The sequence below is a fragment of the Acinonyx jubatus genome, chromosome A1 (genome assembly GCF_027475565.1).
Source record: "Acinonyx jubatus isolate Ajub_Pintada_27869175 chromosome A1, VMU_Ajub_asm_v1.0, whole genome shotgun sequence".
NCBI lineage: Eukaryota > Metazoa > Chordata > Mammalia > Carnivora > Felidae > Acinonyx > Acinonyx jubatus.
Window position 1 is genome coordinate 145,317,605 of NC_069380.1, and position 19,952 is coordinate 145,337,556.

Consider the following 19,952-nt stretch of genomic DNA (forward strand, 5'->3'; position numbering starts at 1 on the left):
CCATTTAATAGTGACTTATTGAATGAATAACAAAGATTCTAGAAGTTTCGATTTTCTTTTTCTGTCCCATATATGACTTTCCTGATGTATCCTTACTGTAACTATTGTGGCCATTAAAAAAAAAAATGTTTGTTTTTGAGAGGGAGAGAGCACAAGTGGAGGAAGGCAGAGAGAGAGGGTTCCAAAGCAGGCTCCGAGCTGACAGCACGGAGCCCAATGCAGGGCTTGAACTCACAAACTGCAAGACCGTGACCTGAGCTGAAGCAGATGTTTAACTGACTGACTCATCCAGGCATCTCTATTGTAGCTATTTTTAAAATCAGGAATGAGGGGTAGAAAAAGAAGACTTCCATACTCATGTTAGGTGCAGCTTTTGATCCAAAGCACAATCAGTGGAGGGAAGATGGAGGCAAAAGCTGGAACTTTCACTTTCGTGCCCAGAGTTTTCAGAATATGCAAAACTGCAAAATATTTATAATCTCCCATCCTGGAAGATTGCCTTTCATAAAAATGGTAGACAGGCATCGGAACAAATCAATCCTTTGTCCCCAGCATATAAGATACTAATTATAATTAGCAAAAGAGGCCTTTTCTGGGAATGTGATATGCACAAAGGCACTCCCTGTCCTCAGATCTTCCTCAAGATTTTCACTTGCCAAATGAAAAGAGGCTGGATTTTGACCTGTACTCAGACCCCTTGGCCTGTCATCTTTGTGTACAGCACAACCTGCTTGCCAGTACACAGATGCCCTGGACATAAATTTTATCATGGGTATGTCCATAGATCCTTTTGTTTTGCTTTTAGTGGACACTAGATAAATTTCTTGAATAAGAGAGTGCCTTCCGCGCAAGTTTCAAATTATTATTTAGTGTGAAAGTGGTTTACCAAAAAAAAAAAAAAAAAAAAAAAGGAAATGGTGGGGAGTGCACCTGGGAGGCTCAGTTGGCTAAGTGTCCGATCTCATGGTGAGTTCGAGCCCAGCGTGGGACTCTGTGCTGACAGCTCAGAGCCTGGAGCCTGCTTCAGATTCTTGTCCCCCTCTCTATGCCCCTCCCCCACTCACACTCTACTCTCTGTCTCTCTCTCAAAAATAAACATCAAAAAAAAAAGAAATAGGAATCCATATATGATATTGTGCTTAAAGAGGAAACGGATATTGACTCAAACCAAGACCCAGAAATAACATGCAGATATACATTAGCGATAATCTGGTACTCACATTAGACTACCGAATGAAAATCCTCAAGTTTACAGGTACTGCTGTAAAATAAGCCTAATGACGGATGAATGAGATTAGGATTGGAAGTGACCTTTTTACTACATTCAATGTATCTTACCCAGTTTGAGGCCTTACATTTTCAGAAGATCACTGAAAAGATTGAGTAAGTTTTAGGAAATGGAAGAGAAGTGAAAGAGCAAGTATATTTTTTTTTCTTAGAAAGAACAAGAACAGACTGATTATTAAAATCCTTAACTACAAGTTTTCTGATTTTAGTGAAAGATATAGATTCAGCTTCAGCAAGAATATAATTCAAATATGAGAAGTTAGATTCACTGACCATTAGAATTATTAGACTTACTTAGGTTTTACTATCCCTTCTTGAACACATTTAGATACTGAATGAATACAACCTAGAGAATTAAACATTTAAACAAATGCATCCCAGACGTAGCAGTCCCTTAATTCCAGTTGTCTAAGACTCTCTCAGCTTATTCTGGTTCACTGATGAATGATGGACAGAGAATTGACTATTTAAATCAAGTTATAGAAATTTAATTTACTGATGATATAAGGTTACACAAGGTTATTTGTCACTGATTAAGCTCCTAATTCTACTAATTGAGAAGTCACCAGGGAATGAAAAGATAATGCCGTCCACTTATTGTTAAGAAGTTGATTCCTTAAGTTGTGTTAGTGCCCATACCTAATTCTCTAAGATATTACTCACTGTTCAGCTTCTCTTCGAATCAAGTGTGTGTTAACTCTTAAATATTGAGAACTAGAACTCTAGAAGAGGTGGTTTTATGTTTCTTTTGCATAACTTGGGATTCTTCTTTAAACAAAAATGGAAATACCTATGGTTTCTCTTATCTATCGAGCACTAGATTTTCAAAATTTTCTTGAATACAAGTATTTTTTATTCTTGCATTAAAGATCTCATGTTCTCCATGTGGGGATAGGCTATGTACTGTGTCTATGGATAGCAGATGCATTGACACTTTGGGCTAATTACTCACCTTGGAAAAAATGAATGCTACCTGATATCTCGTGGTTATCATAAGTTGTTCAGTAATTTGTGGATCTTTCTTCGTATATTCATGCGATGGTCTACATTTCACCCACTGATAAATCATTTCAAATACGTGTTATTAGGTAATACCGATGTATTAAATTATTTAGGACAATATGAGAAATTACAGAAGAAACAATGCATTAGGATTTTTTTAATGTTCATTTATTTTTGAGACAGAGAGATAGAGACAGAGTGGGAGTGGGAGAGGGGCAGAGAGAGAGGGAGAGAAAGAATCTGAAACAGGCTCAAGGCTCCGAGCTGTCAGCACAGAACCTGACGTGGGGCTTGAACTCATGGACCATGTGATCACGACCTGAGATGAAGTTGGATGCTTAACCCACTGAGCCACCCACGTGCCCCAACACTGCATTTTTTAAAAAGTAGGCTTCACTCCCAGTCCAGAGCCCAACATGGGGCTTGAACTCACAATCCTGAGATCAGGACCTGAACAGAGGTCAGGAGTCAGATGCTTAACTGACTGAGCCACCCAGCCCTGATACAATGCATTCTTGGTTGGAGGCAAATCATTCCTGTTGCTAATGTGCGAGTATGTAATAAAATACGTTTTCAGGACCCTTTGACTCCAAGGAAGAAAAAGAGTATTGAACTGAGGGGGAGACATCTAAGATGTAGGTATGTGTGATCCAGACTCCCTGCATCTTGGACAAATATAACGTCCTTCTGCTCCTCTTTCTGCTCTTACAAAGAAGACAGGTTATTGCATTCTTCCTAGAGTTTTCATACTAGTAGATTGGATGTTTCAGTTGTCATGAATATTAATTTGGACAGTTTAGGTGTCATTTCAAATGTCCATTCCCTCAGACAACCTTCCCTGACTGATTTCATTTATTGGTGTAAATTCTGTCTTATGTTCTCTTTAAACTTTGAACATATTTTTTGGTATAGAGCCCAATGTAATAGTTTACTTTCTTGTCCACCTCCTACTGGCCTTCACACTGCGAATTTCTGAAAGTCAGAGTCTTTTCATCTCTGTATTTCCAGAACCTTGCCATAGTACTTAAATTTTACTCAAAAAAAAAAAAAGATTTTGAAAAGAGGTTGGTTAATCTTGATAGTTTAACTTAATAGTTTTAACTACTTAATAACAGTTTCTATGGTGTTAGTTATAAAAGAATTTAGTGTTCAGTTATATATTTAGTGAAAGCAAAAATGATTTAATATTTTACAGGACCCAGATTGCCTGGGTGGCTCAGTTGGTTAAGTGTCCAACTTCGGCTCAGGTCATGATCTTGCGGTTTGTGAGTTGGAACCCTGTGCCAGGCTCTGTGCTGACAGCTCAGAGCCTGCAGCCTGCTTCAGATTCTGTGTCTCCCTCTCTCTGTCTCTCTCCCACTGACACTCTGTCTCTCTCTTTCTCTCTCAAAAATAAACATTATAAAAAATTAAATATAATACTTTATAGGATCCGAATTATAGCCTAATGCTACAATTCAGAGTCATAAGTGTTTGTGATAATAGATTTATGTAGGAAAACTCTCAAGCAAGGAATAAGTAGTATGAATTTCTGAAAACAGGCTGAGAAAGGAAGAAGGAGAGTGTAGGGGAACCAGATTATGGGGTTTTCAGCCACAATTGACTGTAGAAAAATCCATTAAAAGAAACAAGCATCAAAGTCAATTAAACAAACAAATAACCAAAGCAACACATGGATCTGCATTATATTTAACGCCACGAGGCAGGTCCCCCGTAGGCAGCCTCTTCTCACGCAGCAAACCCACCTACAGGCCATACTGAATACTTGGGTGTACCCTCCCTAGCAGAATAAACAATGGAATAGAATAGGGGAAACTTGTTTTATTAGAATGTTTTATGGACAAAGGGTTTTATCCACCATGTAGGAAAAATTCACACAGTTATCTGGGTAGTATCTTGGTTTTCTTAAAAAGCCTACCAGGCCTATAGCACCACAGTCCTTCTCTGTCCTCGCTGAGAGTGGAAAAGCCTTCTGCTGCCAGGATCTATCCAATTCTGGCTCTAAGCTCACACTGACCACCCAGCATACCAGGCAGCTAGCCGACACTATCCATTTAGAAAGCAGTTCATGACCATGTTGCCGTGGTTTTCAAATGTTTATGACAGTGTCTCAGGGTAAGAAAAATAATTTATGCTGTGGTCAAGAACACATACATACACAGGAATGTAATTGAAATAAAAATGTTTTAGGAAAGAATTTTTACAGAGACTCATTCCTCCTCTTCCCTCTGCTTTTTTCCGCTCCTCTCCTATGGTATTTAATTAAAAAAAATGTTAGTGTTAATCCACCAATTTCTCGCCACTAGAAGTTTGACAAGCATTTTAGTACTGTTTAAACATGGCTCTTGGAGTCTCAGTACACATCCCCAGTAGCTTATTCAGGTATTTATACCGCTAAAAATGGGTTCCTTTTAGGGATGTGTCTCAGTTCACTCAGGCTGCTGTAACACAGTTCCACAGACTGGGTAACTTATAAACAACAGAAATGTATTGCTCGTGCCCATTCTTCTGCAGGCTGTGAAGTTCAAGAGTATACAAGCACAAGAAAGTATCCAAGTTCAAGATAACTACCATAGTTGAGTGAGGGCCTACTTCCTGATTCATGGCTAGTGTCTTTCTGCTATGTCACATGGAGGAAGGGGCTAGGAAGCTCTGTGGGGTCTCTTTTATAAGACCACTAATCCCATTCATGAGGTCTCCACCCTCATGACCTAATCACCTCCCCAAATCCCCACCTCCTACACCATTACCTTTGGGGGTTAGGATTTCAACATATGAATTGGGGGGGGGGTCCAAAAACATTAAACAATAGCAGGATACACCTGCTGTTTAAAAAAATAACATTCTTCCATATTATTACCTAAGAAGTTTGAGAACTGAGGAAGCTAAACTGCTTGAGGTTAATTATATAGTGTTTTTTCCTTGTAATATGCCCTCTTTAATCTCTCTGTCCAATTCCTGTTTCTTGGGCCCAGGTGGAAAATGTCACTGGCCTGCCATAGTTCTCCTACTAAAGGCAAGTTATTATTATTATTATTATTATTATTAAATTCTGCTCTATAATCCCTAAGAAGTGGAACAGTGATAAAATATGTGTAAATCTATGCTTAATTTGCCATTTCAGCCATTTATTATCAGGAATATTCCTTCTCTGTCATATGCATGCAGTCTACTCCCAGTTGCCTTGCCCTTAATTCCTTACAATGTCTGGGCCCTGCTGCTTATATAAGTTATTACAAAGCTGTCGCCATATTGGCCATGGGGGATGTATTGTTTGCACCATTAGTCTCGCAGCCTCCACTTCTTTTCCAGGTAGCAGCAGGTTGAGCTTATGTCACAATGCATCATCATTATTAACATATTTACACAAGGGCATGTAAATGGCACTATGGGGATTTTACATAAATATACAAGAGTGTGGTTCATGCCTTTGAGGACATTAAAATAAAATTAAGTCAGAGGCAGTCACCATATGCAATGCCTAATCATGTAATACGGTGACCATTTGGTGATGCTACTATACCATATTTCCACAGCATTAGTGTTTTCAAATGACTCAGTCAACCCCTGCCAAGATATGCAAAAACAACTAAATGAGGAGCTTTTTCCAAAAATGTTTTCCTGTTTCTGCTACCAAATTCATCTAACAGAGTAACACTTTGAGTAAGTGCCACTTGCCTACTGTGGAAAACACTTTATTTGGTAGTAATTTTGAAACATCCAATATGAATTATAGACACTGCAATAGAATCAAGGAATCCTATTTTCCCCTTCAAAGTCAATAGAAAAATTGCTACACACACTAGGTATTCTTTCTTTGTAAAGACACATTTATCAGTACATTCTGCTTCAGAGTAGTTCAGGTATTTCTCAGCTAGCACAACGGTTTAATCCTCCATTTTACCTGCTCAGGTAAAAGGGTCGTTTTGCATCTCAAGGGCTAGAGGCAATATTTTTCACAAATAAATAACACACTAACTCAGTTGTTAATATAGCTTTAAACCAACCTAGGGAAGAGAAAGAGAGCACTGCATTCCTGACAGTAAAAATTAATGTCTCTTTACCAAAATCTTATCTTAAAATCATGTATTCAAAGCTGAAGTGTTAGATGTTTTAAACTTTTAGATTATAGAGAAGAGAATATTTTCTATTCATGATGTTAGTCTTAACAGATTTTTTTTAAAACAAATTACAACATGGTCAGACTTTCCTTCTTGGAATTCTAAATGTTTCTATTGTTTGCATGTCTTAAATCAGTTATTTTAAAAGCTTCACTATTGAAATTTTTCATTTGAATAATTATTCTATCGAAATGAATTTTTGCTCTGTATAGATGTTGTCCTGATTCTTTATTGGCCTTATTATATATATATATATATATATAAATTGGCCTTATTTTATATATATATATTATATATATATATTTTATGTATATATATATTTTATATATATATTATATATATATAGGTCTTATTTTATATATATATATATATAGGCCTTATTATATATATATATGTATATATATATATTTAACTTAGTAAAAGCATATATGTGTATGTCTGTGTATGGGAAAAAAATTAGGCAAACAATGGAACTAAAGCATTCACATTCAAATACAGTTAAATAGGAATATGCACGACTACATAACCACACATTACAAGTTGATACTGAGAACTACCAGAGATTCCTTAAAGCTTAACTAAGGAATCAACATTTAATAGCTTCCACTTTCCTCCAAAACTTCTGAATCTTAAAAATATATATATTTAAAAAGTGGGAGGAACACAGACTTCATATTTTACCTATGACTTGCAGAGGAGCAGAAACAGGGTTTAAAAGAAGCCAAATGTTCTGAAGGTCTTTAAGTGATAGCTGAGGTAACATGGGTAAATATATTATTAATGTTTGTGTTATTGCTTACTATTGACTGGATCTCTTCATTATACTCCTGAGAATCATGTACATAAAAGACAATAGAAATGATAGCAATGGCATCTGATTAACCCTCGGCAGATCAATCCTGGAACACAAGACTTTAAATATGTATGAGGCAAAAAAATGACTTTGGGTTATTAGTATTCCAATAAATTTTCCACAGCTGAAAGGGGCAGGAGAAATGCACACATTTTAATAATTTGGGAAAAGCCAAGTTAGCTGATATCAATGATATTTGGAGGCTATTGTAATCTTTTTTTCTTTTAATGCATTTGCTTAATTGTCCTGTACAAAGAAAAAGTAAGCCAAGCATGTAGTTAAGACTGGTGGGCATCACATTCAGACAATTTGTGTATTCTTACAAATGTGTTTAATTACAACTGCTTCAAAAGTACCCCAGAGTTTCAAAAGTTTTATTTTAAGTTTGAAGACTAGACAAGGTCATACTAATTTTACAACATCCTACATGATTTAAGTATATATACAAAGAAAAAAAAAACAACGTTGGAATATTACACAGCTTTAAGGTTTGCAAAGGTTATCTGTGTCTTAGTTACTTCTGTACTTACTGACACATGAGACGCCAGCAGTGAGTATTATATTTCATAATTTGTTGACTAGCAAAGATACAATCATTAGTACCCTAAGTCTTCAAAGTTCACACCAATCCTTATGAAGCCATTCAGAAAGAGAAAGTCAACCCTGAAATTAGAATTAGTGCCTATGATAAGTGCTTTTGACAGGACATAGATAAAATGGAGATGTTTAAAATGTTACTTCCAGAGATTATAAAATTAGCATATTACAGTTACTCCGTATAGTGAAGAAAAGGTGATTCTTCTGGGCGTTCTGCTTATAAGATTTTCTTTAGTGTGAATTTAAATAGAATAAATCTGTTTCCCACTGATGCCATTGATACAAATGACACAACAGCTACATGCTACTTTATAGTACTTATTAACATGACTACACCTGGGAACCCCTTTGTGATCATAAATTTGGATATCATGGGACCAATAGGTATCCAGTTGACCATGCCATGTTGCTGAAGATACCAGAGAGCATAGAGAAAATGCACAAGCAAGGGAAAGCCATTTCAAGGTGTTTCTAAAAGGTAACAAGTATAATTTTAACAAACTCTCTGAAAATATTTGTTTAAAAAACTATCAATAAAAGAAAATTCAAAACATCACGAGAGGCAATGAATAATTTTGAGAAAGTAATCGTTACAAAGCATTACTCAGAATTTCCATAATATACTCTGCTGAGAATGGAGAATCGATTATGCATAGTCTGCAAAGGAAAACGGTTAGAAATTTGGTGGGACAGTAAAGGCTTAAAGAAACAAAAGGCATTGGCTAGACAGTAAGTATGTGTATATTGTTGGGACTATGTAATGATTTCTAATATGATGGTGAAATATAGGGAATAGAAAAGGTTTAAATTCCTAATTTTAAAATTGCCCGAAAAAGGTAATATTGAGGACCTAACAATTTTGTTTGTGAAAGATGCTGAAAAATGATTGCCATTTAATAAGCTTCAAATCAACAATTTCTTAAGAACCTGAAGTAGAAAGCCCGTGGGCATAGGATAAGTATGTGACCAGCCAGTCCGAATTTTGCTCCTATTAAAAATGCCATTATGATTGACTTTCCCTTTAAATTCTTCACTATGATTGAAGACCACTCCATATATACATCATTAAGAAATGCTTTTAACACATGGACAGACAATACAGTAACAGTCTAGTGGCTTTTGTTATGCAGCACAAATAATAGAGGGGAGAAAAAAAAACTTCTCAGTGTTGCACAGGACTTTAACATTTCGTACACATACCATACTTTCTTTTCCAGGACCCTTAATTTAAAACTCCAATAATTCCATGTCTAAGCCTTATAAAATAAATACTTGTAAAGGTTATAAATTAGATGTTGAGGACTTTTATGGAGGCAGTGTGAGCTTTAATTTGAGAGACATGTCAATGAAACCTCCATTATCAATAACAAATTGTTATGATAATTGCTTATTATTTCAGGACCTCCGAAGCAAAATAAATAGAAATCAATTTTCATCTTAAAATGATGGACTAATTGGTCATTAGTAAATACTTTTCTTTTCACAAATAACTACACAATGTGCTTTCCTGGGAAACCACTACCAGTTTCATTCAAGTCTCAATAAAATGTTAGTTTCACAAGAAATGCAGAGGTGAACAAACAAATGAGGAGTATGCTTGGCCAAGCTATGCAGCACGATGCTAACATTTGTTTGCTAAAAAATTTCTTAAATAGAGAAAAAAAATTCATTATCCTAAAGTGGAGATAAGGGTATGTAAATAAGCTGAAAACAAAGTTTAAAATTCCAGTTTAAAGGGACATCATATAATTCTGTTTTTGTTTATTCTGCAAGATGGTGGTATTCGGCTTTTTGTAAAGGAAGGCATTTGGAAATACATAGTTATAGCTTCCTTCAAAAATAGAATTGCAGATTCAATATACTGATATTAAATATGATCAATCTACTGATACACAATCATGTTCCATATATATGTATACATACACAAACATGATCCTCCTTTTAGGCAAATACTAGGAGTAAACTCAATTAGCAAAAAAAATATGGACTTATTCAGTCATTATATAATATAAAGATATATATGAATAGAACAAAAAGGAAAAAAGATCACATAATATTTGATTAGAAATACTGGAAGCAAAATGAGAAATATAATGTCAATTAGTACTGCCTGTTACAAATTCTTTAAAATTCTGTTCTAAGCACTGACAGTGTTTGGTAGGCACAGGGAAACAATTATGATAATGAAGAGTCATTACAGAAGAAAAAAAAACTTATTGCTAACATTGCGGTATTCCTTTTATAAGAATTAGTTGAGTATTGATTATAAAAGTTCTATCAACTCTTGCTTCTACTTGATAACTATGAGATTTTTTTTACCCTTGCTATCAAAAGAGTGCTACTTTCTTTCCTTAATATATTTCAACCATTGTGAATAATTCAAAAGACAATGACAAAAGTAATTCACAAGTTAATGTGATGTTGCTTAAGAAATTTAAACAATAAAAATCAAATTAAACCATTGAAAAGGTAAGCTTAGACCTCCTTAAAGACAGTGGCCTACCATAATTTAAGCACTTTTTCATGAAAAATACCATTCAGTTTCCTACAGATTTTGCACAGTTCATTCCGTGGAGATACTTTTAGGGAGATAGAGAGGAGAGTTGTGGGGTATGGAGTCTCCTCACTCCTCCTCTGTGCAGCCCAGCAGCTCCGACCGCAGTGTGATCCTTCCATACCAGGACCAAGGAAGGATTCTTATGTGCCGTGCATAGATGGGAGGGTCGATGACATTTTTCCTGTGCGTATCATTGTCAAAATTGCCCTGGAAAACCTAGTAAAGAAGAGCAAAGAATATCAATCATGTAGCCTTCTTTTTCTTGGGAATTATTTTTATTATTTTCTTGTTTCGAGCTTTTTTCCCAAAAGTGAGATTTGAGAAGTAATCATGTTTTTCAAAATAAATTGTTGCAGCTTCTTTCTAATGATAATTTCTAAACCAAACTGTCAAGTAATGTTTAATGTAAAGACTTAAATAAGGGGTGCCTGGGTGGCTCAGTTGGTTAGGCATCTGACTCTTGATCTCAGCTCAGGTCTTGATCTCAGCGTCATGAATTCAAGTCCCATGTTGGGCTCCACAATGGGTGTGAAGCCTACTTAAAAACAATCAAATAAAAATAAATAAATAAATAAAACAAAACTGGGTGTCTAAGGCAGGAATATGTATATCTACCATTTCCCTTTGCCTATCAGGTTTGTAAAAATGCAACAGATATTTATTTTTTGCTTATGTCACAGGCTGATGTTGATTAGGCAGCTTGCTGAGGGTGCTCTCTTCCAAGGAGTGACTCAGAGATCTAGGCTGCTCTGATCTAGGCTAGCCATCATCTGAAACATGGGGTCTCCACATTGACAAATGATATGGTGAGAGAGAGTTGTTAGCCTGTGCAGGATGTTATAAAGAACACAGTAAGGAAGCAGCTTACATCATTTTTGGATACATATCATTGACCTTAACTAATTATATGACCCCAGCCCAGCCGTAAAGGAAGGTGGAAAATGCAGAGGAGAGCATGGATATTTGGTGAGCACAGTACTATCACAATGTCTTTTGCTCACTTTTCACACAGACAACAAATTCCCCAAGAGATAACACAATCAATGCTGTTTTGTACTCCCCCCACCTTTCTTTTTTTGGCTTCTCTGTCTATTAATTTCTGGATCCATACAATACTGTTGTGATCATTGTGACTTATAATGTTCTGACACGTTGGCACTGCATTATTCTCTATCTTCCTTCTTTTGTTGCAAAGCTTTTTTATTTTCTTAATGCATTTTATGTCCATTTTTCTCCCAAGAGACCTTTATAATAACTTTGAAAAGTGCTTGTTTCAGAAAAAACAAAATCAAACTACTGGGATCCTGATAGAAATGGTATTAAATTACACATGACTTCGGGAGAAATTCATGCATTCATAATATTTAGCCTTACTTGAAGATTTCATCATTTTTAACCTAGAGATTCTGAACACTTATTATTGAAGGAATTTCTAATGATTTTATATTCACATTTTTATTTCAGCTCAACTAGGATAGTGAATGTCTCTTCAGAGTTTCCCCTTTTAACTTTATGAGGCATCTTATAATTGGAAGATAATTTTCTTTCTTGCTTGAGATCAAAACATGACTACATGGCTAAAGGGAGACCTGAAAAGAAAATTCCCCAAAGGAAAAAGAAAAGAAAAGAAAAAAAAAAGAAACACCATCACTACATGACAGAATATTTAACCTGTATCTTTGAACATTCTAAAATTAAAGGGAATGTTTTAAAAACCGTCTTCTAGAAAAAGTTGGTTCAGTCTCACATGATCATAAAAGGTCCCCCGGAAATAGGAAAATAAAGATATGCTCTTTAAGGCATTAGACAGCATGGCACTGATTAATAGAAGCAAGAGACAAGATGGGGTAATCTTTCTGTTGGTCCCATGGAAAGATTACGTGTCGTTGAGGGCAAATGCAAAGTGCCATCCCCATCTGGTGGGGAATAATCTTTCAACATGACACAAAATATATCTCAAAGGCTATTTTTGAATAAATACTTGCTGAAGAAGAGAATACCGAACTGTGCCAAATCTAGAATTCATCATCCTGGCATATCTGAATCCATTTTCATTTAATAGGCATTTTATCCTCAGCAATGCTCTGGCTTTGAATTGACCAAGCAGGAACTAACTCTGGATTTAAATGTGTTACTAAGTAACAGTGTCTCTGTTAGCAGAAGCTCACATGGATAGGGCATACCACACAAACACTCACCAGAAATCCATAGAGAGGTTGTCATTGCAAAAGCAGAAAATAAGAGAGTATATTGTACGCATCCCTGACATTCTCTCTGACATATAATGTTGGATTCAAATGCTTCACTGAGATTGTCGTGTTACAATTTAATACAGAATCTCAAATCCAATTTCATAGCCCTGCTGGAGAACTTAATGTATATCTTCAGAATAATAGAACTTAAATTCATTAACTTTCATCACAAGATCTATAACCGTCCAAAACATAGTGTCATACCACTTCTTAAGAAAGATATACAGTAAGAAACAATTTGCTTTTAAGTCACTGGTCCTCAGCACAAGTTTCAATAAGAAACTATCAATCCAGAAAGGAATAGTTGACATATTAGTTAGACTTATCTTTTTATAATGGAAAATATATTTAAAGAAACTACATCAGCTCTGAAACTGCATACAACTGTGACATTTCTGATTCAATGTGTGAAAGTCATAAATATTTGAATGCTCATTAAAAAGATTAAATGAAGTTTCATAAAATAGTATCATTAAAAAACAAAAATTTTCGCAGAAAAACAGCCACAGTCTACATTGGAATCACCCAAACTATGAGCTAAAGGTAGTGAAAATATACTTTTAATATTGGAGGTCTCTCAGTAATGATATAGTAGAGAACACTAAGCACATACTTGCGATTTCTAACATGACATCTTGTACCTGCTGTGCAAACATGTGGCTCATGTACTGTTTCCTTGTCTCCAGCGCTAGGAAGATCTTGCTTAAGAATTGCAGTTTCAAAGTTTTACCCAGCAAAGGAATGCAAACTCAGTATTTTTAGTTAACTTTTAAAAATGTGTAAAAATTCTAGCAATGCACTTTCATATACACACTTTAGACATATAAGCACCTCGATTGAAATCAAAGTCTGAAAAGACTGATGGAAAACATTGAATGAATCTCCATTGAGAAGGGGAATATTGTACACAAGAAAGATAGTTTGAGAAGTTTTTAGGAAAGAGTCTGCACATGCTTCAGTTTCAGGAGGAGGCTCAGCTAATAATTAGCTGATGACAAGTTTGTTGATGCACTAAGACATGATAATGCTTAGGGATCTCAGGATTCTCCCAACACACGGGGCCTCAAGGAAAAGGTACTAAAAGTACTTTGGAGAGGCTTCCACAGTTACAACCTAGAGGATAAGGGAGAAAACTACAACTGCCTCCATGTGGCAGAGATGTTGGATTCTGCTTTCCAATGTCAACTCTCCTGTGATACTAGTTAAAATTCAAATCAGATTCTAATGAAAATTCAAATCTCAACTCAGAGAGACTGTCAGATAAAACAATTAAATGTTGCTTCTAGCAACGTTTTAATAATTTTTTTCTCAGATGAGACTTGTCATTCTTCATTAGGGACAATGGTCTATTCAGGCCAGAGTAGACGTCATCAGTGGAGACTGCCAAGAAGGCAGGATTATCCTTCATGACACAGTCAGAGAGCTGGGTCATATCTCAGCTTTTCTTAGCAGTCATGTACTATATACCTGCCTTTCACAAATGTTGAGGAATTCCTTGGGGATTTCTTGCACATACTACTTACTTAGAATGCCATCTGGTCTGTGAAGATATACTTCTTGTTATTTGTTGTAAACAAATGCATTAAAAGTTTTAAAGAGACTCTCACTGGTCTAACCTTTTGGGATCTAACCAGCAGTTTTAAACAGTTTTAGGTAGCCTCCCTGAGCTCTTCAGGGCTAAAGAGTCTGTATTTTAGCAAGGTCTTGGGTAACCATCAGTTCATCCCTATGGCGTTTTGGTCACCCCTTTCTAGATTGCATTATCTCTCTTTTGATATGGGGAGACTAGAACGATATCTGGAATTCCAAATATTGTGGAAATATAAGGGTTGGATAAGCTTTCTCGAGTTTTCTCTACTGTTTGTATTTGCCTTGGTAATGGTGTCAGACATACCATTGGCTTCATTGGCTATGTCTATACACCAATCTGATATCCTTAAAGGATAAAAGCTCAAGATAAAAATCCATTACCCTAAAGCAGCATTTGTGTGTGTGTGTGTGTGTGTGTGTGTGTGTGTGTGTGTGTGTGTTCGGGGCAGGGAAAGGAATGGAAAGTGAAAAAAAATCTTATTTGGCATATATAATTTCAATTATTTATTCTTTCATCTAGAGTACTTATAACAAAGTTAGAAAACAACAGTCTTTTCAAGCTCTGATCCCTGAGAAACCCTGTTTTTATTTAACTCTACCCATACAATGGAAGAACCCAAGACTTGGAAAAGAAGGCATAGATGTGCCAGCACCAATTTTTTTCTAACATTTCTGACATGGAACTTTCAGCCATGGCAACCTATTCATCAATATAATAGGGTAGGTATGCTTTTAGACACTTTGGAAGTCTGTCTTTTTATGGGTTGACATATGCCTCCTTCAAACTTTGATCTATGATCCTAGTGATTTATGCTCAAAAAGCATAGAAGATATCTAACTACCAAAAGAAAAACACTAATAATAACTAATATAAACCTATCAAAAACTCAAAAATAGTGCTTGAGGCTAAACAGTCATGGTTGCCTAAAAAATTCCTCATTTAAGTTGATCTTCAAACTTATCATCTTGACTGCATTCCATTGGATACCCTCTGGTTTAACTATGACTCAATTAAAGTGTGGATTTATCCAGACATAGTATGTAGTCATGACTTGAATGGCTCAAAATATAGAGGATACTTACCTTTGTTACAGATACAATGCTTCTATCAATGCAATAAAATTATTTAAAACTAGTAGATTCACTTTGGTCATGATTGATGACTGATGGTCAAATAAACTATGAACTTTGTCATAGAATTTCTCTTAAGCCAGGATTTTCCCAATGTTTTACTTGTAAAATAGATTTATAGTGGACATAGAAATTTATATTTATTCCAATTTCATTTCATTTTATTGAATCGTTACATTTTAAAAATAGCAATTCCTTAGTTAAAATAATGATCTATATAAAAATAGTAGAAATTTAATAGGCATTGGAGTTAAGTGTCTATTTCATAAAGTAACCATTTATGTGTAATGTGAGTATAAAATCTGGCATTTTGAGTGACATAAAGGACTTACACTTATTAGTTTATGGTTCAGCATCATAAAATTGTTTTTATATAATTATTATTATATAATATTATATTATTCTATAAAATTACTGAGGGGCGCCTGCATGGCTCAGTCAGTTAACTGTCCATCTTCAGCTCAGGTCACAATCTCGCAGTTTGTGAGTTTGAGCCCTGCATCGGGTTCTGTGCTGACAGCTCAACCTGAGGCCTGCTTCGGATTCCGTGTCTCCCTCTCTCTCCCTCCCCCACTCATACTCTGTCTCTCTTTTCCTCAAAAGTAAATAAAATATTAAAAAAATTGAATAAAAAGAACATTACTTGAATTTCTTTGGACTGTCAAAAATTTCAGGTATAACTTGAATGAATGCTTTAATGGTTTAAAGTCTAATGAAGATTTTCACAGAATTAGTATGCATAAATGAAAGTAAACATATTTATTTATTCAGATAGTGTTTATAAGAAAGACCAGTTGCTTCTCATTCTATATATTATTAATATGTCTTAGTAAAATTCGCAATTTTGTTCTACTTTGCCCTATATTAAAGCATTCTAAAAACCAAAACTTTTCATTAAAAAATAAAATAAAATGTGAGGCTTGTGTTAAAATGTATAGAAAACTATGTCTTAAAAAGTTTCAGTTAGTGGTATGAATGTACATCACATTAAAAAAATCTTATTGGAAGTTTTACATGTATGAAACTTCTGTTAGTGATTGGATATAAAAAGTCTGAAACCAAAGTTTGATTATTTTAGCCTACATACACTCTAGCTATTATTCAGTGAATTCAATTTTCTAGGAAAATTTATCAGCATCCTGAAACCATTTCATGATTGAATGGCTGGTGTATCATTCTTGATGGTTTCTCTCCAATCAATTCCACTAAACCAATGAAACTCTGTAACAAAATTAGTCTAAATATAAGTACATTCTTTCATACGTAAAACTGAAACAAGAAATCAGTTTCCAGGTAAATTCCAACATTCTAGGAAATGTTCTTTGAAAAACAGTGCATACTGAGAATCACATTCTAAGAGGTGCACACACACATAAAGAAAAGGTTTTGTCAGAGAGAGTAGATTGTGTTAATAACCATCTACATTGATCATGAGTCTGCAAAAGAATGAGTTGGGGGATGAGCCCTCACTATAAGACTTCACAACAGTGCTGCAGCAAAAATCCTCACTGGTAGAGAGGAACAGAGAGCTGCCTCAGTGTCTTCCAACCCTAAGCATCCTGCCCTTCAAAAGTGCAGATGAAATAAGGCCATAACCATCCAAAACAATTTATCAGCAGGAGAACATATCTGTACAATTCAGGGTGTGTCCAATCTAGTATAGTCACAATGTTTGCAGACGTAGGTCATTCCAGTGAAGAGAATACAAAACATACAACTTTGTGCAATATGAGTGTGCAGTAAAATATTAATCTTACCCCAAAAAGAGGTCTGACCTTTGCTTTCAGCTCCTGTGAGCTGAAAGCCTTGGAAGATCCTGGGGGAGAAGACTGTCTTTGTTTACATGGGCTGGGCCAGATAATGTATGCTAACAAAGTGATTTATGGTGGGGGCTTTGGACCAGCTTGACCACCTAAGGGGCTGGAAACTAAAGTCAGCCTTGCGGGCAGTAAACCATGTTTACATAACTGAGCTTCAATAAAAACTCTGAACATCAAGGCTGAAGTAAGCTTTCCTGGTTGGTAATACCTAGTGTATATTGTATGTCACATATCATTGCTGAGAGAGGTTTAGCACTGTTAAGACTCTGAGAGAAAACAATGGGAAGCTAATGCCTAGAACTCTTCTGGATTCTGCCCCATATGCCTGTTCTCTTGGCTGATTTTTTTTTTTAAGATTATATATTTATTCTGAGAGAGAGACTGAGACAGCATGAGCAAGGGAAGGGCAGAGAGAGAGAGAGAAGAGAGAGAATCCCCAGCAGGCTTCTGCACTGAGAGCACAGAGTCCTATGTAGGGCTCGAACTCATGAAACCATGAGGTCATGACTTGAGCGAAAACCAAAAATCAGACACTTAACCAACGGAGCCACCCAGCAGCCCCTCTCTTGGCTGATTTTTATCTGAATCTTTTCACTGTTATAAACTGTAACTGTAGGTATAATAATTTTAAATGAGTTCTGTGAGTCGTGAATTGTCATACCTAAGGTGGTCTTGGTGACCTTTGAACACTGTTGATGTGAGAAATGAATGTGGATTTAGGAACTCCCAAACTCAGCAATGAGTAATTGATGTTGTAAGGTTATAGGTTTCACGGAGGACTTTTTGATACTTGTAACGATTAGTCTGAAAAGGGACCCCAAATATCTCAAAGAATTGTGCCCCAAACTTCCTCAACCTTATGTGCCAGGCCTCAGGCTTCAAATTAATTGTGAACATATTCTTTTACGATTCTTTGAATAAATCCTAAATTTCCTACTGAAATTTATTTATCGTGGCCCTTGAGAACACTTTCTAAATCTTTTATTCTTAGGTTCTACTCGCTCTATTTTACTTGCTCCTTTTATTTTTATTTTCTGGATGATATTTATTTTCATGAACAGAACCCTAGCAAATACATCAAACAGCTAGTGTGGCTTGCTTGTTCTGTTTCATATTTCAGTAACAAAACAACTCACCATCTTTATTCTTTCGTATTTCTTTAAAATCATTTCTGCAAAAGCTTACACATTCCATGGGGAATGTTACTTTGGCCATCTACTAGGGATTAATTTGAAATCCCTGGGAAACTGCCAGGTTTTCTGGAAGCTGTAGAATATAGTGACATATATAAATCATTCTGCACTGTATTTCATATTGGATACCAATTTTTATCTGTGTTCCTTTCAGAATGGTATTTTGTTCCACAAGCCCTTTACAAAACCTGGACCCTGGTTCCTTCAGAGATTTCTTTCCTTCCCAAGCTCCCTCAGTGAAATTAGATGAGGCTTTCAAACTGCCTACCCAAAGACTTAACTTCAAAGGTCCAATTATAGGACATTTTTGTTTGATGGGGGAAGTAAAAAGAAAAACACGGGGACAAGTTCCATGTCTTTCTTACACTAGTGCATGGATCATTTTAAACCATTAAAATGAATATATGGATTCTCTGAGAAAATGCATTCCACTCCCATTGCTGCCCTCAGGAGATTTCTTGTGGCTCTGAAGTTTGCTCTCTTTTGTAATTATGTAAAAAAGGAGGTCTTTGGCTTCAGGAAATACTGCATTTCACTGAACTGATCTGGCTTTGCTTCATGTTCCTAGTATATATAAATCTCTGATTATATCTCAAGAAATCTTTACTAACCCACATATCTGATATTCACTTAAGAGTTTTTGCAGTATTATGTGCACTGTATTGTTCTTCCTGTTACACATTTTTCTCCCCAAAATGCACTCGTGGGAGATTCTAATAATAATTGGCCACAACAATGCAAATATGTTACCTGTTTCTACTCTGACAATAAAGGGACTTTTCTTTTATTGCTTTTCAAACTGTCATACACTTTCATTTTCCTGTAATTAATACGAAAGCTGGTTGGCTGATATTTAATTCTTGACTGGGAAAGAGGGTTGTGATATCTTTCTAAAATCCCTTCCTCCTTAGGTATTCTGGTGGCTGGGAGCATTGGGAAAGAAGAGGTAATGGCACATCTTTGGGATTATTTTTGAAAACTTTTAACTTCTGGCCTCTCATGGAAAGGCTCACCTGACCCATAGAGGTCTGAGATGGAGGGATGTAACTCTCCACAGTAACATCACCCTCTCTGTTACTGGCAAGCTGGCATAGGTTATACCTGTGACTCCCTAGTCCACTGCGAGAGTGACAAGTTGAGCTAAGGAATTGCTGAGATTCAACACAGCCAGATTCTCACAGCTGAGATTCAACGCAGGGAAAAGGCCTGGGGACAGGGTAGCCACCTCCATTCTATCTGTGATTTTCTTGCAGATCCTTAACTCCAAGTGTCTGGGGAGCGGGCCGCTTCTTACAAAGCGCCAGAAGGGCCTCACTGAGAAATTCATAATATTTCTGTTAAGTCTTGACCCTGGAAAAAAACTCAGAAAAATCAAAGCTAAAGTTTCTAATTCTGTTGACTGTTACCTTTCTTCTCCCATAGTTGCTGGCATTTAGAATGCTCACTCTAAAAGTCACTCAATAGGTAGGACACACAACCATATTTAACTTCTTTTATGATGAGAGTCTCCTTAGGAAACAAGGATACCCTAGGAAATATATCATATAGG

At 35.9% G+C, this 19,952-nt stretch overlaps 1 protein-coding gene across 2 annotated transcripts in view; it reads right to left on the bottom strand.

Annotated features, from left to right (window-relative positions):
• Positions 1-7,616: 7,616 nt before the first annotated feature.
• Positions 7,617-19,952, bottom strand: part of EDIL3 (EGF like repeats and discoidin domains 3) — a 410,169-nt gene continuing 397,833 nt past the window's right edge. For both annotated transcript variants that reach the window (XM_027038784.2, XM_027038776.2), the window contains one exon: positions 7,617-10,633. In XM_027038784.2, coding sequence (XP_026894585.1) covers positions 10,484-10,633 — 150 coding nt within the window. In that variant the 3' untranslated portion in view covers positions 7,617-10,483. The remainder of the gene's footprint in view (positions 10,634-19,952) is intronic.